General features: G+C 34.3%; 2 protein-coding genes across 5 annotated transcripts; both read right to left on the reverse strand.

Moving 5' to 3' along the window:
* Window positions 1-410: 410 nt before the first annotated feature.
* LOC127858037 (shiftless antiviral inhibitor of ribosomal frameshifting protein homolog) lies at window positions 411-10810 on the reverse strand. Of its 2 annotated transcripts, none has more exons than XM_052394897.1 (8): window positions 10711-10810; window positions 9170-9236; window positions 8844-8955; window positions 8292-8332; window positions 4015-4155; window positions 3416-3519; window positions 1858-2072; window positions 411-1506 (listed from the first exon to the last, which is right to left on the reverse strand). In XM_052394897.1, exons 2-8 carry the CDS (start codon window positions 9227-9229, stop codon window positions 1316-1318), a joined length of 864 nt encoding a protein of 287 aa, XP_052250857.1. In that variant the 5' UTR covers window positions 9230-9236; window positions 10711-10810; the 3' UTR covers window positions 411-1315. The 2 variants fall into 2 exon arrangements, with proteins under 2 accessions (XP_052250857.1, XP_052250858.1); XM_052394898.1 differs by lacking the exon at window positions 10711-10810 and adding an exon at window positions 10514-10646.
* Window positions 10811-12806: 1996 nt separating this feature from the next.
* Window positions 12807-23815, reverse strand: LOC127858038 (shiftless antiviral inhibitor of ribosomal frameshifting protein homolog). Of its 3 annotated transcripts, XM_052394900.1 has the most exons (9): window positions 21439-21702; window positions 21060-21140; window positions 17819-17893; window positions 17384-17495; window positions 17112-17155; window positions 16156-16296; window positions 14547-14647; window positions 13818-14023; window positions 12807-13427 (listed from the first exon to the last, which is right to left on the reverse strand). In XM_052394900.1, the coding sequence occupies exons 3-9, from the start codon at window positions 17876-17878 to the stop codon at window positions 13237-13239; spliced, it is 855 nt and encodes a 284-aa protein (XP_052250860.1). In that variant the 5' UTR covers window positions 17879-17893; window positions 21060-21140; window positions 21439-21702; the 3' UTR covers window positions 12807-13236. The 3 variants fall into 3 exon arrangements, with proteins under 3 accessions (XP_052250860.1, XP_052250861.1, XP_052250859.1); XM_052394901.1 differs by lacking the exons at window positions 21060-21140; window positions 21439-21702 and adding an exon at window positions 23792-23815; XM_052394899.1 differs by lacking the exon at window positions 21060-21140 and having other exon boundaries at window positions 21439-21701.
* Between the last annotated feature and the right edge of the window lie 1869 nt (window positions 23816-25684).

The following is a 25684-nucleotide window of genomic DNA, read 5'->3' on the forward strand; positions in this document are numbered from 1 at the left end:
TATAGTCGCTTTAAAAGAAAATCTGTCTGAAAATAAAACCAAGCGCACACATGTAACATTCAAACGGTCTTAATATATTTTCTTGCTTTTTAATTTCTTAAATCATCACTCAATTTTTAAATTAATAAAAAAATCATAGCTAAATTTACATTTTAGAGGGCCAAGAGGCTATTTTAGATCTTAGTTAATCTAAAAATATACATAGAATTAGAAATAATATCGTCGCCGTGCAATTAAGGAAAAATAATAACCAAAAACAGTTGTAAAATGCCGAATTAGTAGCTGGTCAGTTTATGTCTATCTTCCGGATGTTATTTTCGAACTTTTACACATTTAATACGTGTTGTTTACCTGCGAGGTAAAATATATTCAAACGGTTACATGTACATTTTGTCTTGTTACAACAAACCTTTAAAAATGAAAGAATATTTTATTTATATATAATATACTGTACTTAATGTAAGATATGTCACCAAAAACATGTCAACACTCGTATTTGAGAATGTTGTCGAAACATAATGTTTAGGTAGTACGACGTTCATCCTTTTATTGTATATGTGTTTAACATAACACAATTTCACGGCAACATATTACATAAAATGTAAATCTGTATTAATTTATATTAATGCCATGGTTTCGCCCATGATTCCTTTTTTGATTTCGCGTGATCCCAATTTTAAAAGCATATACATTTATAATACATATTTAAGTACCCGCTGTAAAATAAACATAAATACAAAAGCATACGCCCCAAATTCAATCACAAAGTATTAACAAAAATAGTCAACAGTTCTTTAGTAGCATAAACACAATTAGCAAGATTGTAACGCTTAAAATCTATGACACATTTTCAACATTCCTAGTCACAAGTAAAATGTTGTTGTGATTATTTTGTTTTCAGATTGAAGTAAACAGTAACCTTTACAGTTCATTTTTAGCAACAACTGAATAACCCAGTGTCATTTCATATCATAAGCATGGTTAATAATTATTGATATCAATACAATTGTATTCCTTCCGAACATTCGCATATTAATAGCTTGTCGAGTCCTTGCTACTTGCATTCAGAAATACGAGTACATGAAAAACTTCGCTTTGTTAAGAGATGACATCATTATCTCCCCATTACCTTTGCCAAATAGTATTGATATTGTCAACCATCATCCAATATGCAAAAATACAAGAAACCCTCAATATGTCTTAAACGTAAGTGTGAATGGTATCATATCTATCAAAGCAAGACTGAGAAAATCGACGATAACAGAAAACCAAATCCTAAACTAATTCATAGATTAGAATTTGTGGTTCCGTTGCCTCAGTCGCTACCATCGATATCCGCTAAACTAGGCTCATATGGGCTGTAAGGTGCAGCCAGATCGTCCTGGGTGAGGAACGTTTTAACCGTGGATCCCGTGCTCACGTGGTTGTCGGCGGGAACCAGAACATTGACCGGAACTCTTCTGAGAGACGCTGGGTGAACGCAGACTGGTATTATTGGTTCGTCAGCTGCCATTTATTACAAGTAAGGACATAACATTGACGCTAACATTTAAACACGAATATAATAAAGTTTTGAAAAAAAATGAATCATTATATTTTTAAGAAAAAAATGCAATCAACTAAATATTATTTTAAAAGTAGACAATGCTAGACATGACGTCATATATGTATGCAAACAATTAAATAAATTATAATACTAAACAACTAGTAATTACCTAAGCATTGTAAAACAAAATAAACATTCATTCTCAGTTACATGTAAACGTGATATCAAAGTATGTAAGTGGAAACAACGAAATTAAAATTAACAGAAACATGTAAAGTCTTATTTTAAAACCATGATTGACCCAAACTTACGGTTGGGAGGGTACCGCCGGAAGCAATTATACGCCGAGCAGTGTACACCGTTGCGAATACGCCTTTCCGGACGTCGGATGGGTGGCAGAATCTCAGTCGGCTCCACCAGCGAAGGAGGGTAACATCCGGCACCAAAGCATAGGCACTTGCTTTTACCATGCAACATTTGTCCGTGCATGTTTCTTAGTTGCCTAACGTCCATCGCCCCAAAATGACTGCAAAGTGATATGATATTCAGATGAGGCGAATACGTGGGTAAATTATGCATCTATAATTTAAGGTGTGCCGAGCTAGATTTCTACATGTATATCAAGGAAATTGCAACCATAACACCGGTATGGTATTATGCTGATATTGTGATGTTTAATAACATGTTTTCAGAAACATTCCAGAATACTTTTGTCAATGAAGATTTATATCGAAAGAAAGGAGATTTATAGCAAAAGGTTTTGTATTCTGCAATGAAAATACAAACCAATTTGATGTTTTACTTATGCACGAACACAATATTTAGGACATACTAGTTCGGATGTGTACAATAGTCGGGATTTTATTAGTAGAGTTAGCTGTCATTTAATTGTAATGGTTTTCTGTTTCATTTTTGTAACACTTTATTATTCTGTATAAAGCTATCATATTTATCTTAATTAAAATAAATGAAGGTTTTCCCGGAATTTCGCACTTTCGTCGCATAGTTGTACTTTGCAAGATATCACTTTTTTATTTTGTATTACAAAAATAGTGCGACGATAGTGTATTAAAATATGGAATAATTAGTTAAACATGCAACGTTTTAGAAATTTGGCAAAATTCTATTATTTAGAAAAAACTCAAATAATTGGCCGAAATAGCAAAATTGTTTTAGTAGGTCGTGTAGAATTAAAAAACAATCTTAAAATACACGTTAATTAATGCGTTTTATTTGTGATACTTGTTTTGATTTTATATATTTCAGTGAATTTAAGCTTATAAACTAGAACAACTTGTACTTTTATACGTTATTATAGCCAGTTATAACTAGAGTTCAAATTTAGCAGTTGTAATGAAACTGCTTTAATTTCATTTTTCACGTATTATTTGTTTGCATTATCTGTAGACAAAACTGCCGCAACACCCTTTAAAACATACATATACATTAAATAACAAATTTTCATGTGGTCGCGTAGATATGTGAGAAGGATAACGATAGATTTTTGACATTTCTGCTACCCTTAACAGCGAGGGTTATCACGTGACAAACAAAACGACAGCAATTTTCCGTCTTATTCCCTTTTTTTACTTTGATTTACTTTGATTAATTGTTAAAATGCTGCTCACTTTCCATGCATATAGGCATGAAAGCGATTAGCGTTTATATCGTATTAATATTCGCTCTATATCTCGACTTTACTCGCCTCGAAATTTCTCAGCGAGTCACAAAATTACAGCTCCCGCTTGTTTGTTACGTGATTCACCTTTCTGTTAAAGTGCAGAAATTTTTACATCAAATAATCGTTTAAAAAATAGTTGCTTTCTTTAAATAGAAATCGCACTTCAACAAAAACAAGAAACGACCTACTGGAACTCATTTCCACAGTTTGGACAGATGAACTTCGCCCACCCCCACTCTTTGTCACGTGGAAGAGGGTCATACCGACTTCGACACTTGTTACATCGGGATACCTGAAACGTACTATTTATCCAACTCCCGAGTGCTTCTATAAACAAGTTACATGTCGATGTACAAAACGCCGATGAACAATGTTCAATTCAAAATACATATGTGTATTGGTCGCGAAAATCAAGTGTTAGAATATCAACTGTTGTCTTCTTCATATAACACGCCATGTATGTACATGTATAAACCGAAATACCTGGGGTTTTGAATTTGAAGTAGGACATAATTTCAAAGTAGTATGCGATTGTTTAAAAAATATAGGTTTCAGCTGCATAACACAACTTTTAATGTATATCGATTATTTAATAGAAATTAAAAGCATTAAATGTCATTTTTAATCGTATGCATGTGTATTTTTAATGACAAACACCTTCAGTCGCATCATTTTTTAGTTTGAATTGTTGCGTAGAAATTTAACCTCGGAAAAAGTTTGGTGTGCAGACAAAATTCTTACATCACTTCCCACCCGAAGATCGTTGTTTCTATATTTTTGTACATACGGGCTTTCTTGTCGGAACCTTTCTCCACCACATATGGTCACATCGCTCGCAACTGAACTGTCGGATTTCTGCGCTGATCTCGTTCCTACGCGCTACGTCTTGCAGCAACTGACTTTCACGGACGTACTGCACTACACGCCACTGAAATGTCCCCCACTAGAATGTTAGTTTAATTGCACCTTAATGGACACAGTGTAAGATGTCTCTGAAATTATATGTTTTGAAACTGGTTTTCAGTCTCTTCTATATAACTTTTTTTATAATTCTTCAACGTTTGATACGGATTGGTTTTTAGTTTAAATTATTGGACAGGATATTGCTTCTGCAAACATAATATAGATAGTCCAATAATGAAATTGCTTTGATGTGCTGAGAGGTGAAACAAATCACGTAAAGTTTATTTTAAAAACACTATTTATGCGTGGTGAGCTTCCTACGTGGCCACCTTATCATCCGTATTTGACTTCTCACAATGTTCCCAATGAGAAGTTTGTCGCAATATTTAAAAGTCATGACACTTTATGAAGCTCATGTATTTGAAACGCTGTCGTGTTAAACAAAATATATTCTTTGTCACATTTAAAGTGGTGATCGACTGGTGGCCACTTCATCAAGCAAAATGTGTCTAATTCGTCTTTTCATGCAGCTTTATCCTTTTCATCAATATGACAATGAACAATATGCGACTCAACATGGCCAAAAGACACTTTTGCGGGGGGGGGGGGGGGGTAAAAATAAGTCTTCTGAACTATCAAATGTTATTATATTTACACTTCATATTCGAAAATCGACTGTCAGTAAACTTTTATTACAGTTTGACCTCCTTTAAATGGTTGGTGTTTAGACATGCTTTAAGTGATGTATTAAAACATTTGCACAAATTCAAAGCTTAAATCAAACTTCAAAAATACAACTGTAAACAAGTTCTTATGCGTTGATTTATAAACCTTTGAATGGATTTTACATGCAACCATCTTATAAGATATAAACATCGAAATATTAAAACAGTAGCCCACAATAAAGAACAATTTAACATTTGTGTTTGTTTGTTTGTTGTTGTTTTTTGCAAAAAATGGTATTAAAACATACTATTTTTCCAAAATATGGACAGCAATTATCAGCCGTCGAATTTTCTAAACATCTCAGCAGATTGATTAATGAAGATTATCCGTTGCGCAATGGTTAATTCCAATATAGACAAAACTAATCTAATTATTCACAATCATAATCATGATAGAACGTCCGATAATTTCTAAACAGAAAGAATCAAATTTCGGCACCAATGAATATTTAACTACCTTCACCAGTTAGTTTCATGCTTGAAGAAAACCAATAGTGCATTTAAGGTGATGATGTGATTCTTGATGGATGCAAAGAAATTATAAGTACGTACACGCCACCATTTTCTCTGATAACAGAATAAATAATTCATTAAGTGTTTCAAAAAAAGTGTTGCCATATAATTTGACGAAGCTAACTTTAGCCGCCTGAACGTCAATAAGCCAAAATTTCAGTTGGAAATGCAAACTGCAGACAAACAAGCCCCAGGTCGGAAATTTTGAGAGTCAAACTGAATATTTTAAAGATGTTGTTTTTTTGGCGCGGCTAAATTACTATTTTTAGTTCAAAGAAACAGTAATATAGTGTATACAAATTGTATATCTTTTTTAATTATTATTCTTTATTTAACAGTTTCCAAACGTTGATACACAATTCTCGAAAAATATATAATAAATTAAATAATTGCGATGCACCGCAACTAAAGCGACAATTTTACCATAAACTGTCAACGACCATGATTTTCAACAAAAAGCTATTCGCTGGTAATATAATTTGCAATGTGTTCACACTTAAATAAATTGTGCTGCAATGGGTGATGAGAATTTTGGTAATATATCAAAACAGTTTTAGTTGCGTTTTGTTTCTTGTTGTTGTTTTGTTATTTATATTTATTTATTGAAACGTTGAATTGACTCATTAAAAAGCAATTTGCCAAAGGGTAAGGATCATTTTGAGCGTGATTTGAACAAACTGTAAAGGAGCACCTTACCATGCCACACACCGAACGGTTAACCAATAACTCTTGCGGTTTCAGATCATTTCAAAAGTGATGCACTATATCGCCCAATCGGTGCAAAAAGGTCCAATGGGCCTTCTTATTTCAATGTTACATAGTACCATTTTTTCACCAATGGGGCGATATAAGTCCTTACAATCATGTTGCCAAAGGGGCGTGGCTAGTTTTGACCACAATCGGATAAACGTCACAAAAATTGAAAGAGGAAAAATATGCAATGTTAAACACCGAATATCAAATCCATCACCATTTCGTTTCAGAGAGAAAGATTGGTTAAGTCCATGGATACTTACTATATAGGTCAATACAAATCATTTGACCTCTGGGGCGGGCCAGTTTGTACCTCAGTGACATTGATTGAACAAATTAAGCTATACGCCAAAGAGTACACTTTTGGAGTTTGCGGTTTAAGAGATGTGAATGTATAGAGTTTTAACGATATAAGTGGTCTAAGATGATATTTAAAAAGTTATTTGCCATATAAGTCTCTATTAATCTTTAGATGTTGTGACCGCTTCGCATTACCAGTGTTGACCTCAGGGTTATGATTTGAACAAACTTAGTAGTGACGACCGCCATACAATATTACATGCCAAATATTAAACTTGTCTCCCTCTAGGTTTAAGAGACTATTTTTGAAGGGTTCAATATATACATAAAAGGAAAACAAAGAATCCCCAGGGCGTTATTCTTTTTTTTTCATCTTATATATTGAAAAGTAATTAGTAACTGTAACAAAGTAATGAAATAAATAATCTATGTAGAAGATCATGTACACTTTTTTCGATCCCGCATATCTTCTCTGAGTAAAAAATCTTTTTTTTCAATTGTATAAAAAACGTATTATATGTTGTCTCATTTTTATTGCAGAATGTCATAGAAGACATATTTAAAAACAAGTTGCCAAACCCAACACACTACATATACAAACCCAAAGAGAAAACCACAAAGTGTCATTGTACCTGGTCGCTAAAATGAATGAAGTTTCAATATGTTACATTATACTTATTCGCTTATCATTATCAAGTTTCCATTAAGCAATTTTCTTGGCCAGTCATTTTTTCTTTCTTAATTAAAACTGCTTCATAAAATGTACGCCTGCTAATATTCTTACAAATACGTTCATTTACTGACATATTCAATAAGATATGTGGAGCAAGTGCAACCAACAAAACAGTTTACACACAAAATATAATAAATACACTTGGAAAATTACTTGGAAAATACTGTGAAATTTATTAAAAATCATATTCTTAAGAGCGCAGTTAATTTTTTCTTAATAAAGACAATTTTTTCCATTTGCTTTGTTATAACATTTTTGAGGGACCCAACATTTGATTAATCTCTGTTTTCCCCAAACAATTGTTAGAATCAAAGCTTAAGAGTTCTTCATAATATTGGGCTTGAATGTGATGTTACCTTGTTGGAACCATCGTGCACTTAAACTTTCTTCACCAAGAATGACAACGTTTAGAAACATTTGGAACGCTTTTTTAACTCACAATAAGCACAACTAAGTACGGAATTAAATTTTTTAATTGTTTAATTGGCTGTGTCGAAACGGGCTAAGGGGTAAGTTTCTGTTTTGACATGTCCATTTTACCACAAAAATATGGAATGTTGACAAAGAAAGGAAACATATCTCTAAAAACATTATTCAACGGCTATTTTTTCACGTTAGAGTAAAATATCCAGCAAATTATTGCTTTTTTAATCTTGTCATCCAAAAAAGGTAATCATGTATTAGAAGTTCATTGATGGAGATAAGTATTTATCACATGCTATACCCTGTTTCCCATGTAATACAACCATTACATATTTGTTTATATTACACATGTGTAATACAACATTTGTAAGCGTTTTCATTGGTTTAGTTTTCGTTTATTGACCAATCGCATTTTGTTATTTTGCTGAAATGACGTTGCGACGTCAAATGACGTCATGAAATGTAAACAACATTCGGGATTTATCATTATGTTTGCGTAAATATTTATTTTGTTTGCTCATTTAAAAGCATATGATAAAAAAGATCTGACACTCGTTGTCATATCATACCATATTTTATTAAACTTGTCCAGGAAATTCGTTAGTAAGCTCGCCAAAGGCTCGCTTACTAACAAAATTCATGAACTTGTTTAATAAAATATAGTATGATATGACAACTCGTGCCAGATCCTATATGTATGTCAATGTTACGTACCCCGTGATTTCCTAACACATCCTGGATTTCTGCTTGGGGGGCTACAATAGACCGAACAAAACTGTAAAAACATTTCAGAATCGGACGCGTTTTATGCCATTGAAATTAACAATTGACGATTGCTGAAGATACAATTCAAATAAGTAGTTACTATAAATGTATAAATGCATACAAATTTTTAAATATTGTAAACGTCTGATTTACATATGCGTGAAAGTAGTGATCATGACACAACGGTTCTTTAGTTTTTAGATCATGTCAAACCATCTGTAAAATGTATGCACACTCTATTAAAACGTACATGGGAGTTTTGAAATGATGTCAAACAGAAAAAAGGAGGATCGGGGATATCAGGAAGAGGTCCGCGCATGTTGTGGATTTTGCAACTGGTGCTTATCTTGTGAACACAAAATGTGCATGCAGATAGCAGATAGCATCTGACCTATTGAATTCGTTCTTCAAATCAGTAATATATTTAATGGTTGACCTTACATCCGAGATATGGAATGGGGCTTTTATATGATATTTATTTAACGCTTAATAAGATCATGCCTTCCAAGGCAAATGACACCGCGTGATGTATATCGCCATTGAAGTGATCGACAATGGTCTCTGACTCGCCATCAGAGAAACGACCGTGGAACAGCTCTCGAAAACGTCGAATCTAAAACAAAAGGCCAAACATAAAAAGCATTTTCTTTCCGATAACATCCAAAAAGGGAGTTAGTTCAAATTAACGGGTTTCCTTAATTATGTGTACGTGTTTTATTTTCAACTGTTTTAAGAAAGAAAATTCCTTGACATGAAGAAAACATTACAATAAATTTTGAATAGTCTTTCAGTAGTATGGGCCTCACATGAAGAAGTACTTCACTTACGTTCCTTATTCGTTCCCATTCTTCTGAAAAGTTCCGAGGCCCCTCGTCGTCGTCAGACATGATTTACCTGAGACAAACAATGGAGACAAGAAGGCCCGTTGTTCATTGTGTTTTATTTGTATTTATTTTTTCTGCATCTGTTTTATCTTACATTAAAATAATGGTGTTATATTAAGTGATTTTATTTAAAGAAATCTCAAAAATCGAGTTTTATGGTGAACCTATTGAACCTATTATCATATGCGTTAAAAGAACATTTAACAAGGAAAAATAATATTGGAATAACACAGGACTGTATTGCAAAAATAGTTTGTTGAAACACGCCAACTACACTTGCTATATTGCGACTTGTAATGTTTTATACCTCATGCTTAATATAGAAAGTTAAATACATCATATAAAACAAAGTAAACACGTCGATTTGTAATTGCTAGATTTCACAGGGTTGTGATAAGAAAAATAATTTTATCTGAGACCAACAATGTATACAAGAATGTGCGTTGTTCGTTGTGTTTTATTTATATATTTTTTATGCATTTGTTTTATCTTGCATTAAAAGTATGGTGTTATATTTAGTGATTTTATTTATAGATGTCTTTAAAATCGAGTTTTATGTTGAACCTATTTAACCTATTTCAAGTAATAACAGTTGGTCATAATATGCGCTAAAATGAAATATAAAAAGAAAAAAAAATTGGAATAACAGAAAAACTGTATTGCAAAATAGTTTTAACAAAAATACACGCCAACTATAATTGCTAACGTACGAATTGTAATGTTTTCTTCTTCATGCTTAATATAGGATTTACAATACATCATGTATAAAGGCATTTTAACACGTCGATTTGTAATTGCTAGATTTCACATGGTTGTGATAAGACAAATACTTTTAACGAACTAACCTTTCCTGTTCCATAATCTACTTTGGATTGCTTTCTATATATAAATATTTGACAAGTGTCATTGAATATGCAAATCCATACTCTCGAATATGTGTAATGATTTTCAAGGTAAAACGCAACTTGGTAGATAAAGTCATGTTCAGCTCAATAAATAAACATTCACTTGTGTTATAATATTATTTGGCCGCAAAAGTAATTTTCATTAAAGCAAATCCTTTCAAACACAACATAATTGCATATTGCGTTGAGTATTTTTTTTTAAATATTATTCATTTTTATAGATAAATTTCTATATAAAACCCACAGCAATACATGTATGTTTCAAATTAAACATTGTGTTTACCTCATGCTTATCAACACATTCAATTAAAGCTAAATGTACCGATTTTAACCAACTTGTCTCCTTTAGTGTACAAGTAACAGAACACAAACGTGTACTTACAAAATACAGTTGATACGCATATTCCTCCACAAATAATAGATCACTTACTCTGACTATTGTTTGTAAGAGTATTATTTTCTTAAACCTAAGAACAGACCGACTTCACAATCATAGCAAGTTTACAGTCTATTTGTAGAAAAAGATACTGTCACATTTAAACTAAATATCGAATCATCAACCATTACAACATTCAATACCTGTAACAAACTGTATTGAAGAAGGCATACATTGAAATGATTGTCTTAAATATTGCACACACATTATTTATGTTGATTAGGCAACATTATCTATATATGGAAAACGAAAGTACGATCACTCGCTCGCTATTGCTATCTTATTGATCGTGCAATACGTGTGTGCACCTGACAATGTCCCAGATATGTATCTACGGTAGCGCATTACAGACGTGATTGAATATGAAATAAAGAAACTACGGTAGCATATTGGACGTAATTGAATATGAAATAAGGTAACTACGGTAGCATATTGGACGTAATTGAATATGAAATAAGGAAACTACGGTAGCACATTGCAGCCGTGATTGAATTTGAAATACGCAAACTACGGTAGCGCATTGGACGCAATTGAATATTCTACAAACTGGTATGCGAAATTAAAAAGAAAAAATGTGTAATAAATAGTAAATTGACAAATTGAAGGTTTTCAATGCACATGGTATTTCGTCGGGCTAGATATGGTCAATTTAGGATGAAGACAATTTATTTAGAAAAAAGTGTCTATGTAGTCAGGTCACACATAAGGCATCTAAATTATTTATAAAATTGTACCCGGATGACGCAGGTATTGTCCCCGTCTGACCCAAAGTCAAACTTGACCTGATAATGTCAAGATAAAATGCAGACAAAGTTTCCCCAAGATCGAGGCAAAGCTTTGGCCTCTAGAGTCGTAACAAGTCAAATGATGATGTCTTAGACATTCAGCGACAAACAACAGACACAGACAGACCTCAAAAGCTCACATTAAGCACCTCAGTCATACTGTGACACTGTGAATATCATATCAATTAACAAAATGCGCCTTTGCGATTTAGAAATGGCGAACTAGTCCTATTTACCGTTGCTGATATGGGATTATAATGCACTCATCGAGATCTCAACTTCTGTAATAGATTTAAATCCAATGTTCTTAGCGTTTCAACCTTAATTTTAGACGGACATGGCTGATAAAACCAACACATTTGATGTAAACATTTTTTTACAGAATACCTCCCAGTTACTTTTCTACCTCACATCTCCCGCGTTAACGTGGCTAAAAGTCCCATCATCCCATAATTTTCATAAACGTACTTGTTAAAGCTTCAAGCGTTAATATTGAGACGGAATCTCTACAGCTACATTCCTATGCCAAATATCGTGTCAGTAACGTATTAAATGAAAACTGTTATTTATTGCTGTTTGGATTTTTTTTGTTATACATTCAACAGGGAGGCGGACAACGACAATGAGCGAGGCCTGGTATTGTAATGCGCATAGGGGGGTTAGAGGGTTAGGGGTCGGGTAAGGGTTAGGGGTCGGGTTTGAGTTAGCCTTAACCCTAATCTTAACCCTAACCCGACCTCTAACCCTAACCTAACCATAACCCAGGGTTATCTCCCCTATACCATGCCTCGCTCGTTGTCGTCGTCCGCTTCACCATTCAACACGAGTCGCATTTATTAAGGGGCCTTTTCACAGATTTTGGCATGTATTGAAGTTTTCCATTAAATGCTTTATTTTGATAAATATAACTATAAAAAAATCTGCAGTAAAAAAGAAGAATAAAATTTAAAAAAGAAAAAAAAAGAAAACCTAAGCAGGCCTCGAACAACTAACCCCTGGTGACTTGGAGTCAAAAGTCTATCGCTTAGACCACTCGGCCATCCTTGCTCATACTATTATGGTTGTATTTTATACTTGATATAAGCAATTGTCGTAGCTTCACAAAATATAACGACAACAACAGAACTCTCCCAATTATTAAATCGTTTCGCGTTGCAACGCTTTATAATTTTCAGGTTTTTAAATCGTCAAAAGATGCTTATAATGTCTGTTTTAGAGAATGGTAAATGTTCAGTATTGATGTTTCCTCACACATATCATAACTGAAACGAAAATTTGCGAATCTGAAACATTTTTTTTTAATTTTGTCAATTTACCAGAATGTGAAAAGGCCACTTTATAAATCAATAAAAATACCTTTAAGTGTAATATATATTCATATTTAAGGATGTAAATTGTTGGTCAGATTGACCTCCTACAAGAAATTAAATACACTATCATATATTAAATACGAATTACAAATTATTATTTTTATTTTAAAAATTAAATCAATACAAATAATTTTATAATCATGATACATAATTTATTGTAATGTCTGACTTATTTACAATGTTTTTATTTGCATTAAATACACAATTTCAAGTAACATGCTTTTTCATAAGCCGAAAGCTTTGTTGCGACACAGCTTAACAATTCATATACATGAGAGATCACTTGTTTATATATATGGTTAATCGAAGTAATACTTTATTTATGTTAAAAAGCTTAGACAGACACAATATGAAAAAATAAATAAACTTGATATTAAATAAAAAAAAGATTAATTTTGCGATATACATTATTAATATCACTGAAAAAAAAACATCACTGAATAAAAAACAATCAAACGAAACTTCATTTTGTTTTATATAGTATTCAACAGACTCTCAACCTATGATTTCAATATCAACCCTCGTCACCGTCTTCATCAATATCAGCAAACCGTGGCTCGTACGGGTTGATGTCGGTGATCAGATCATCCTGGGACATGAACGTGTCCACAGTGGACCCGGTGCTGGTGTGGCTGTTGGCAGCTACGAGCACGGTTATAGGGAGAGACCTTGGGTGCACGCACACTGGTACGATGGGCTCCGGCACTGTAATATAGCGTTGAAATACATACATACATTTAATATTCTAAATAATATTATCTTTTTATTTAGTTCTTTTTAATTGTATGCATTATTTATGCATTCTGTAGTTTGATTGAAAAGGACAACAAAAAACCTACACAAAACAAGTTTCCTATGCACGGCAAATGAAAACAAAATAAACATACAGCCATTAATAAAACATGGGTCACCGACTTGGAACGGTCAATGCAAAGTATTGGTGAGTTAAAGATGCTCCAAACCTCACACTTGATCCAAAGTTATTCGGAAGACATGTAAGCATAATTTTTTTTAAATGCATCGCAATCCAAAATTATAAATAATTCCTTTATAGATATATAAATAATGCAAGCTTTCATACAAACGTGTTTTTACCGGTAGGAATGTATCGCTTATAGCAATTGTATGCTGTGCAGTGAGCGCCTTTGGGAAGGCTTCGTCTAGGGCGTCGACGAGGCGGCAAAATCTCCGTTGGTTCCACCAAATACTGATTACATCGGAAACACAAGCTCTTGCTCTTTCCTGATAGCTGGACACCGTTACTGCCTCTCAACATTCTGATGTCCATCGCTCCAAAATGACTGAATTGAAATATTAACAGGTCATAAGCTAACAATATACATCAGTTTTCAAAACTTATTCTATCTGTATGTCTATCTTAGAGGACATAGATGTAGTTTTCTAAAACAATATGGTGGCAACGAATTAAAATATTAATGCAACTGATAAAGCGGCATATATACAATACACCAAATGTAGTTCTTCAACAAATGTTTCTATTTAAAATCGAATAACATAATCGCTAAATAGCAAATTATATTTTCATGAAGTTGGATATTTCATATTCAGCTCTTTTTTAAAAACAACGTATATAGTTTTCTTTTACAGCACGTTTATATCAAACGTAACTTCTTAAATTATTCAAAAACTTGACACTGATATTTCCTGCTTTATTCCATATTTCAGTTTTTCTTCTTTGAATATGTTGGTTTTTCAGAAATTTAGTTGTATTGCCATTTTCAATATTAGTGTTTATTTATTAACTTGCAAGTACATACATACTTGAAAACTTTGTTAATGCTCAAGACGAGTAGCGTTACTTACTGGTACTCATTTCCGCAAACGCAATTAAACCTAGCCCAGCCCCACTCTTTATCACGTGGAAGTGCCTTCTTGCGTTTTTTACACGTCCTACATTTTGAAACCTGGGTAAAATTGACAATACAATACAAAGCATGATCAATAATGTCATTTCTTCATTATTTTTTAATAATATTTGTGAAAATTTTCATAAAGCGTATTCCTTGAATATATGTGTATTAACTTATTTTAATTAAATTCGCATACCGCTTTATACATCACAGTCACTCGTGACGTCACTTTACACTATCGGGTACCTTAATCATAATAACATACCTCTAACATAATCACAATGCAATGTCTAAAACGCTCATTTCACGACTATTTGAAACATTTTCCAAATGAGTGAGCTTGGATACTTAAAGTGATATTTTGCGCATTTTCACTATTGAATTGAGCTGAAAATAATTAACATGTCAAAAGAGTAAGTAAAATGTGGAAACTGACCAATTATCTGCAACTCATCTTGCTACCAGTTGTTTATAAAAAAATATATATTTATTATATTCGATATTTTACTTTACTTTCCCAGTCCTCTAAGCCGAGCGGAACTGTCTTTTTATAAGGATCGGAGTTAGTGTTCGTGTGTCGTATGAATATATATCGTTGCAGGAATTTAAAAAGATCCGTAAAACAAAAGTGTGTCTTTGTGTCGTATGAACGAATCTGCATGAAAACTAAATTTAGATTCACATCGTACATCGAATCATTTATGTCGTCAGTTGTCAAAACGAAAGTACGGTTGATATTCAAATGCATACTTTTTCTCTTTCCGGGATATTGTTGTAGTATGTTGATTCTGCATTAACAAATATAAGTTTATATGATATACTATTAGATGCGCATAATATGACTTTAACAATCCAGTCTGATTTCCTCTAGTAAGCCCATCTGTTTCGGCAAACGTATGCCCCAAAGGTAGCGTCTGATCATACGAGAGAGGATGAAATATCATACCAAGAGGTCGGTTTTAATATCGACAAATGACAGTGATTACACCTAAGACGGTAGTTGATCAAATTAATAGATCCATATGATGTATGTCTATAATGATCGTTTTCGAATTTTAGCTAAAGTGATTGATTGTTATACATAGTTTTAATTTTGCAATTGGGTACTCAGACTCGCTGTACGCGGGAATCACATTTCTGGTAAATTGGCTGCAGTCATATATAAAAAAATCCATAATACTAGGAGAATAAGTATGGGATTTATTTCTGTACTAACTTAATATCTAACGTTCCAGTCAAAGTAAAACCAGCAATAGTTAATCGCAATTTAAATACGAATCATTCGTGTAAGCTTACACATTAATCATTGGTCGTTTTACTAAACAAAGCTAAACAATATCAGTCGCAGGAATTCAAATGACAGTTGACAATTTTATTTTTAACATTACAATTACAGTTCAAGTATTAACAAAGCCTATTACACATGGAGTCATTCTCGAGTCCAGTGGGAAACAATACACTGTTTTATTTTGAGAAAGATCATTCGCAAACATTGAAACCCGTTATATGCAATTTTCTTCGCACCACAACCACATTTGACATCTTTGCAGCTTTAAAATTACCATTTTTCTGGTCGGCACTTTCCGCCACCACATGGTGTTACAAAGGCCACAACTGAACTGGCGGATCTCTTTCGTAATTTCGTATCTACGGTTCAGGTCTTGCACGACCTGATGTTGACGTACGTATATTACTAACTGCCACTGGAACAATATTCAGCAAATAAAACAATAGCCACGTGACTGCGTTAGTTTCATGAAAGATTTGTCATAAATAGATGACATAAATATACAACAATCTGTTAAAAATATCAATAACATAATGTGAAACTTAGATTAAAGGATATCTTGCAGGTATATTTACACGTGTACGTATGAATTTTACTGCAAACTATCGTTACTTTATCAATCATGCTTTAAACTGTTCACAATAATACTGTATCAGAGCCATTGAACTCAAATTGAGTAAATGTATTTGATGATGAACGCCTTATTGTTATTGTATAAGTATTGAAGTGATAAGTGATAAAACAAAATTATATTACATTCTATTATTTTTTAACTTGGACTAACTATTGGTAGACAATACAATACAAGAAGAAAACGTAGCATAGTGGTCCCGAATCTGCCGTTGTGTGCTTTTTGTGTTGAAACTTTTTTGGAATTACCAAACTGATACAGTTTTCTTATAATAAACAGGTGCTCAAACACTTGTTTTTTTTTTGCGAATACATATTTTAACTGTTTGAATTCCATAAGCGTGTCATGTACAAACTTTATCTTGCCATGTTTATAGATTCACAAACTATTGACTTGTTCAATAGCTTAACGTCTATATTACAAAATGGATCAACACGTAAAATTATCGAAGATACGTAAGAAGGTTATAGACAAAATAGTATGCAACTACATTATAATCGTGTTAATATATTTTTTAGCGACCTGATAATTATTTCAAACCAATTGGTTATTAACATTTATTACACCTACAAAGCAATAGTAAGAACTATAAAACTTACTCCATCACCGTTTCCCAGCACATCTTCAATTTCAGCCTGAGTTGCTATAAAACATTACTATTTGCAAGTGCAAAGTAAACGATTAAACAGAAAAAGGAAACGGATATTTCCAACGAATATAGTGCAATTTGTAAATAAATAAGAAGTTTAAAACATGTTTTATATCATCTATACTAGTTCGCCTAAGTCTTAAGAAATAGTTGACGAAAAAGAGTAATTAGTTTAATCAAAATAAAATAGTATTCAAATAAGAAATGTAAACAATTATCTACCTTCGAACCCAAAATTAACTGCTTGTTGAAAGTTCCCGTGAAAATGGTTTATGATTGTCTCCGCCTCTCGTTCCGAGAATCGGCCATGGAACAGCTCTCGTAAACTCTGAACCTAAAGAAGAAAGATGCTTCGAGGTTAAATAAGTGAAGAAAATACCTGTTATGTCACAATGAGAATGCGTTTATACAATGTGTGCATAGATATCTTTTGATTAAGTATAAGGATAATTATATTGGCATCAAATACACGTACATCGTTACAAAAATTGAAGGCTCTGTAATCGGTTCTTGCCCACACTGTTCTCAAATTAAGGTGATCAGTTTATGAATTAAAATAATAATGTATTAGGAAATATTACCATAAGACATGAAACAATATTCAACGTGAAATTTAAATTTTAAGTTGTACACAATAAAACTTTTATTATGACTCACATTTCTCCATCTTTCATCATTTTCCCCGAGATTATGTTGGTTCTGTGCAGCGTTGGCCATTTAAGAAGCTGAACACTAGAACAGTTAAAAAGGTATGTAGCATTTGTATAGCTTTTATGTAAGACACAGACAAAGATTTTTCCAGTCTGGTCCCATACGTTGTAGGACACCTACGTCTAATGTTATTGTGCGGGCTGACCGGGTTTGGGCTGTAATGTACGGATACTGAAGCAGTTACAATTTTAATGAGACTTTACTAAATGATACCAGGATGTGTAAGTGTATGTGCACACAAATTATATAGTTTCGCCCTTAAATTTATATTAAGTATAGTTAAGTTTAAATAAGTATTTTTACCTTGCACAATGCCTTAAGGCCTTGTTAGGTTAATGTTTCGAATGTCTTTTGAAAGGATACTAAATGATGCTTATTCGAGGCATCACTTTTGACTACTTAATTATTATTCTTTATTCCATCTCTTCATTATCATATAACATTAATGTTAGTCTTGCACTCTACAACATCCTCTAAAAACATATTTTACTTTTGTTTCGTTCACTTTCACCACCAAATTCTATTTATTATAATATATAACGTAGTCCAATATGCAGTCACCTGTTTTAAACTAATGTTCGATTTCCGAGACAATAGCGGTATACATGTATGATTTAAGGATATCAATACGCCGCCTGGAATCCAGCACTTCCATCGGTAATAGCCACACCAAATGCTTTCTTGCTCATAACATCTCAAATCATTCCTGAAGAACTAAACGAGGTACCATTTTCCCACCATACCAGTGACTGGTATGTCATGTCATATTTTGTTGAGGTCGTGTAATTTGAAACCTAATATTATCATTATATTAAGTAAAATCTATTTTTTTAATTATGGCTCAAATATATTTCCTCGCACCATTTATGGTTAAACAGGGGCGTAATTAATGGGGAGGCAGGGGAGGCGGCCGCCTCCCGAATAATTCGGCTAGTCGTCGTTATATAAATAAAACGTGAAATCGCCGAAAATCGCCGCCCAAAAACCAGTATTTTTGTAATCACGCGCCGTCAGTGCATAAGCCATGTGTCCCTTCTCCGTCTGCTCCGAGGTTGCTAATAGTGATGTGTCAATATCCCTTGCTAGGTTTCATAAACCAGGGTCCCGGGATAATGTCATTGCGTTAATTGTTTTATTGTTCTTTTCCCTAATTTAACTGTCGGTGTTTTGATTAAGGACATGCTTTTCTTTTAATTTTAATTGATCGGTTTAATTCAAATGTAACTGCCACTTTAAACAATTTTGAGTAAATATACGCGTGAAAACATTTATTTGATTGGAAATATTTTTGTTCTCTAAGTATAACAGTTATTATTTTAATAGAAATCATTGAAACAATATCATACATGTAATTTTCAAAATGAGTATTCCTAATCAGCCTCGAAATTTCGCTTTTCCGAAGCGTACATTCGGTTAGAAACAGCCAGAACACCGTTCATTCCAATCTAGTTGGTTTGATTCGTTCTCATGGCTCCACTACGATGAGGTATGTATATTAGTATTAAATTTTAATTTGCGACCGTTCTTACCTTTTATGAACCTAACGTCGATCTAAATACTAACGAAATTAAGAAAAAAAAACATTCAAATAATTCCTGTATTGTTGCTTAATAATGTTTTTTATTATTATCATTAATATTTAACACAAAATTTATTACATTAACCGGGACCTTGCGTTCTGCCATCTCTGCATGGCCACCAAGAAGATGGGCAAGATTGGCAACACGAAGGTGGACGGCGGCTTCATCAGTAACGGCTTCTCCAACTGGAAACAGGGTCCCGTGAAGTTCTGGAAGCTCGACGGCAGCGATTGCCACAAGGAGGCGGTCGAGCGACTGTTGACGCTTCCCGCCACTACGCGTGACGTGGGAGAGACGCTGTCAGCGGGACACGCTTAGGAGAAGGTCGAGAACCGGAAGCAGCTGCTGCAAATCCTACGCAGCATACGGTTCCTCGCACGCCAGGGCATAGCGCTACGTGGGCATGACGACGTGAGGGAAACTTTATGCAGCTGCTACAACACCACGGGGAGACGGACAGCTCTCTTCTCGCGTGGCTGGAACGGAAGTGGGACAAGTTCGTCGCTCCTGAAATCCAGAATGAAGTACTCCAGGTCATGGCACTGCGCATCCTCCGTTCCCAGGCGACGCAAGGTGCCGAAACGCTATGACGTTGGGACCGGGGCCTACGAGTATCCAGCCACAGCACGTGATCGGTACCGCCAGGGTACTTCGAAGCATTCGATTTGGTGATCGCGTGTATCAAAGACAGATTCGATCAGCCAGGCTACAAGACATACTGATCCCTCTGGTGTGCTGCGGCCGTGGTGGTGACTACGCCACTCATCTGCAGAGCGTTTTGGACTTCTACATGGACGACTTCAATAATGAGGCGCTCACAGGTCGCCGTACGGGACAAGGAGGTCAAGACCATCACGGACATTGTCACGTTCTTCCGCGACTTTCCTCCTAAATCTGCCTCTTTTTCTCGGAGGTGATGCGCGTCCACCGCCACGTCCTGGTAATGCCCGCCACCAACGCCACCTGCGAGAGGTCCTTCTCCGCCCTGAGACGCCTGAAGTCGTACCTCCGGACGTCTATGACACAGGAGAGACTCACCCACCTCATGACGCTCCACGTGCACAGGTGTGCTACCGACGCAATGGACTTGTTAGATGTTGCCAATGAGTTCGTCAGTGGAAATGACTAGCGCTTAACTATATTCGGGAAGTTTTCATAGAATGTGACATTACTCCACTTGGCATTAACATTACGCGAACAGTGCATGATAAATTGTGTCTTCAATCAACAAATAATTTGGCGTGGATATTGTTCTTGGGACAAAAAATGAATTATGCCGTAATTTTTGTTTATTTAACTTAATTTAATAATAATTATTCATCCCGGTTCAGTATTTTAATAGTGCTCGAAATGTGGATATACTCTTTACTAATCATGTCATATTGGATTGGTTGTTGTGTATTTTCATGTGGCTATTTATTTCAGTCTTCCCGTCGTTAAAATACATAAACATTTACTTTATTGTATGTTTTAATTAGCACGAGTTTTTGGAAAGAAAAAAATAACTGCATTTATATCAACATAAAAGTTCCCCCAAAACGCACCATATTAATTGTAATTTTAATAATTTCCGGAACCACGGGAGAGGACAACACTCTCAAACAAACCCCTTTATGTTCCCAGTACAGAAACTAGACCGCCTCCCCAATGTTTGGAGGTTATCTACGCCGCTGTAGAAGTAATAGGAACTAAAATAGAAACAAAAGCTGCTCTCAAATATCAAATTTTTCTTTTGAATTCTATAATAAATTAACAAAACATGACACTTCTTTAGAATTTTCTTCTTTACAACTAGTAGAAACCTGACAAGTTTTTAACAATATTGACATTGAAACCGAAAGTAGACTCAATTATTCACTGCATAAGCTACATTCTGATGTCGTTAATTTAATAAACAAAGGCTTATGAACATGACACACAATATCCAACAAACGACCATCATTTGTTTGCCTAAAATGAATTTATGGCGAAGGAATTGTATTATACCTGGCATCCGTGCAGTTCCGGGTATTCAGATGTTTTATCCCGGGTTTTAAGCCTCTGTGAATATACCTTTAAATCGACTCCTAATCCAGTTTAAATGTTACTGATTTTCCGCTCAAGTTATCGACAGTTACATATGAATACATAACAACCGAAATCACTTGTATATAGTGATGCTATTCTGACGTAATACGCGATTACAAAATCTCACGGTGCGTTACGACCGATAAACCAAGATAGATTGCATGCTATTTGTTTCCGTCTAATCTATACAGTCCCGTCATATGCATGAGTACGTGCACTGACCGAGTTATCGGAAAATATTTGTAAAATGAGCTAAACATATAACGGCGTACTTTCGATACGGTATGTTTGCAGGGGTTTCATTTTGTAAATAGCTGAGGCTGTTTGTTTTGTTGCCACTTACGTTATTAACCATTATTATATTTTTATAAATAGATCATATACCATGTTCATAACTTCATGTTCACAACTTAAACTGCTTATTGCATGTTAACTTTTTCTATGGTTTGCAGTGTTTGAATGTGATCCTGTCATAAATAATGTCTTAAAAACGACTGTCGGCGTTGATATTAATGTGGACCACATCTGAACAGTTATAAACAGTAATCTGAAATAATTATTGAAAAAAACAACAACATAAGATTATAAAAAATGGTGTTAAGAAATATATATTGTACTGTAAAAAGTGATCATATGCACACAGTTGGTAGAGGGCCGGCAAAGAAACATTTGTGTAAATGTCCTTGGATATTATCCAGGAACTTGAAAAAAAGTATGGCAAAACTTTCACACAGTTCCTGTTTTTAATTCAGGTGGGAATTGTATGCAATGGAACGGAATTTTTTGAATAATTTTGACAGAGGATCACTCAATGGACCTTTGTTTGAAATTATTTACGAATCCAACCGTACTTTTCGAAAACAAATATATAACAAAAATATTTATACTTTTGCCTATGGCGGTGATATTGTGCAGTGAAGAGGAACCATATAAACATGTGTAGTAGAGGGAGATGTACCAGGAAATTTTCAGTGAGATTTACTAAGACATTTAGAACAATTAACAGAAGTACACAACTCTAAAGCAAATAGTTCATGATGACCTAACGCCCGCACAACAACCCGTCCGCCCGCCCGACTGGTTTTCGCTTATCTGTATGACAAGATTGTTCGTTCTATGATCAAGCTTAGCATAAAATAACAGACACTTTAGAAGTCGAAAGAAATAAGCAATTCGTGCAAATTTCTTTATAAAATGCAGCCACAATTCACATATAAGTAGGTATCGAATGTAAGTTTATACAATAAAAAATATTAATTTGAGCTCTCGGGTTTATGATTTTTATTCGCCAATTGATATGTGTGTATTATGAATGTTGTAGTATGACTTAATCAATAAAGCAGAAATCACTCAAAGGCCATAAAGTTGCCATTATATGATATACCGGTACATTTTTCGTGTAAGATACTAAATATATTTATTTTAAACACCAACATAATATAAACCGTCTATTGTTAAAAAAAATACGAATACCTAACACGATACACAATGGCTCAGATAGTGCTAGATCAGTCATCCGTGTGATACAACGTGGCCGGTTACGAACCCAGAGGTGTGACTTAAATAATCTTTAAAGAGGCCCTAAATCTGATAGCACGTACCAAATATAAATTAATTAGAAACATTTAAAACGCATGATTTATAATAACTTAGTAGAGAAGCACTATATGATGTAACATATCAACTATTTTATCGCTTGTTTGTGGTTGTTTTTCATGAAAAAATGCTTTGTAAGGCTTTGTAAGAGATTCTTAAATTTTTTTTCTAAGTTCACAAAGAAAGAATTCATAATGATGATAAATTGCCATGTCCTATGCAAAAGAACACGAAGATTATGTGCTCGCTGACTTTTATGGCTCGAGTTTTGCTTTTACATGGTAATAGTAAGAGTTTTCATATTTTACTACCCCTACCCGTGACCCATAGTAAATTAGTTTGTAAAACTCATAATTTCGAACAAATAACCCTATTGCTGTGAGTAGGTCGATAACGCAAATGGTTAATATTTTCCTTTAAATGTTCATTAATGAAACTATTAAAAAAAATATGATTCTGGTAAAAAATGGTATGCATTAACGACTTGTCAGTGCAACATAGCATGTGTCGCTTGGAGTTGCAACACGTTAATGCTTGGTAAATGAAAACTCGCCGCCTGGAGTCCGGGCGTTACTTTCATCAGTTATATGGGAGACATACAATGTTTCCTGTCATAAATACACAGTCACTAAAATATCGTAAATATTTCCCTAATGCGCACATTAAAACAACTTACTTGATCGGGTGTGCTTGGAGATAAAATATATTAATCCAAGTTTCATACACGTCAACGGTTCATGAAAAAGTTTTAGCAATGGACAACGCCGAGTATTTTGAATCCTCCTGAAGACAGATCTAGTGTCTCATAAACTTGATAAATTGACTTTCTTAGCAGCTGTCATGCAAGATATTGAATCATCAATTCTAGACTTCCACTGTCGGTTTGAAAATATTTTTATCAGGTTGTTTTTAAGAGCATTTCTCCTCAAAATACACGCAAATTGATGCCGATGTTAACAGGTATCGTGTATGTTACGATGTATTATAATTATTGAAAGAACCTTGCGATGTACGTTTGAAATCATAAAAGCTCAAACTCTTCAAGAAAACATTAACACGAGGTACGATTTTTCAACCATACCAGAGACTGACATTCATTTGTCGTACCAGTTTGTTGAGGTCATGTAATTTGAAACCCGCGTGCGTAAACATACAGTTAAAATGTTATTGTTAAGCGAAATATATTTTTGTAGTTATGGCGCAAATATAAAAGTATTACCTCGCACCACTTATAGTTGCAGCAATAGGAACTAAATAGGCACAAAATCTGTTTTCGAGTCTTTTAAAATGTACATTTTTGTACATCTTTATTTTTATTTGGAATTATATAATAATGCATACTACTTCCTTAAGAATTTTCTTCTTTACAAATAGTAGCGACAATTAAACCGAAAGTAGACACAATTATTCACTTCATAATCTACATTCTGGTGCCGTTAATTGAATAACATGTTTGCTTACACTATGAGAATGTTCCCATTAACAGCAATATTTATTACAAGTATATGTCAACTTTATTAAATAATTACAAAGGTATTGATACAAGAAAGTCTAAATGCATGTTTTTAAGCTTAATAAACACAATTCATTTTCCCTCTGCTTTTCAAGGCAGATGTCACTTCACTTGTAACATGTACCATAAGGGCTTGGGACATTCTAGCTTTTATATAAGCAAAACACAAATGCATAAATCAGTGAGTAATACTCAATAAAAGCTAGGCAGCATTCAGAATGTTTTTTTCATTATTACTTTAGTTGATGTTAACCCTTTTGTTGTTAATAGTCAAAAAGCACTGTGTGAGAACGTTATTTAGTCCAGATATTGAAAAATGTGATGTTTGTCTAACTGTTCATGTTTTAATTTATTCAGTTTTCTTTTTTCCATAGCCCTTCACCTTAACGGCATTTATCCACTCCGCATAAGTTTCCGAGGACTTAAAGGGACACCCCCAATGTCCGTAATACTGTTTATGTCCTCCTGTGTTCCTGTCCTCGAAACATTTATTGCAGCTGCGATATGGCAGCTTCTTGTTGTACTGTCTCCGGAACTCCCCTGCCTGCTCAGCCATCAGCTTCCTCTTCCTGTAGTGCTTGGTTGAGTGCGGCAGGTGAGGTTCAGCTGGAGCTGAAATTGATGATGTCGGTGCCAGGTCAGGAGCGGGAGCAGTCACAAATTGCACAGTTGGTGCTGGTGCAATTGGCACAGGCACTTCTGGTTTGCACACTTCTGGTGGAAGAATTCTTCTTCGCACTCTGGTTAGCTCGCCTTTAGTACTGCTCTGGATGGGGAACTTGTGTGGGTCAGTTGTTCCCATCTCCAAGGCAAATGGCCTTTTCATGGGCGCTGGCAGAGACTCGGGTGCTACCAGTGGAACCGTCTGAAGGGCGAGTCCATGTTCGAGCAAGGTCCTCTCCCTGCGCTTTTCATGAGCACTGAACCTGAAATCAGACAAATACTAAATGAAAATCGCATTTCTTAAGAGAAACAATAATATGTTATTCTTGTGTTAATTGAGTATAATCTTTAAAAAATTGCACTCATAAATTAAGTGATAGATAAATTGACTAT

Source organism: Dreissena polymorpha, chromosome 14 (genome assembly GCF_020536995.1).
Source record: "Dreissena polymorpha isolate Duluth1 chromosome 14, UMN_Dpol_1.0, whole genome shotgun sequence".
In the NCBI taxonomy this organism is placed as follows: Eukaryota; Metazoa; Mollusca; class Bivalvia; order Myida; family Dreissenidae; genus Dreissena; species Dreissena polymorpha.

Coding starts and splice junctions, on each gene's coding strand:
- LOC127858037 (XM_052394897.1), bottom strand. CDS start 9,229: ATGTCTGACGACGACGAGGGGCCTCGGAACTTTTCAGAAGAATGGGAA. Junction 8,333..8,843: donor GGTGTCATTTGCCTTGGAAG/GCATGATCTTAT, acceptor GGTCTATTGTAG/CCCCCCAAGCAGAAATCCAG. Junction 2,073..3,415: donor AACTGTGGAAATGAGTTCCA/GTAGGTCGTTTC, acceptor ATCACTTTGCAG/TCATTTTGGGGCGATGGACG.
- LOC127858038 (XM_052394901.1), bottom strand. CDS start 17,878: ATGGCCAACGCTGCACAGAACCAACATAATCTCGGGGAAAATGATGAA. Junction 16,297..17,111: donor TGCTGGGAAACGGTGATGGA/GTAAGTTTTATA, acceptor ATATTGTTCCAG/TGGCAGTTAGTAATATACGT. Junction 14,024..14,546: donor GTTTGCGGAAATGAGTACCA/GTAAGTAACGCT, acceptor ATTTCAATTCAG/TCATTTTGGAGCGATGGACA.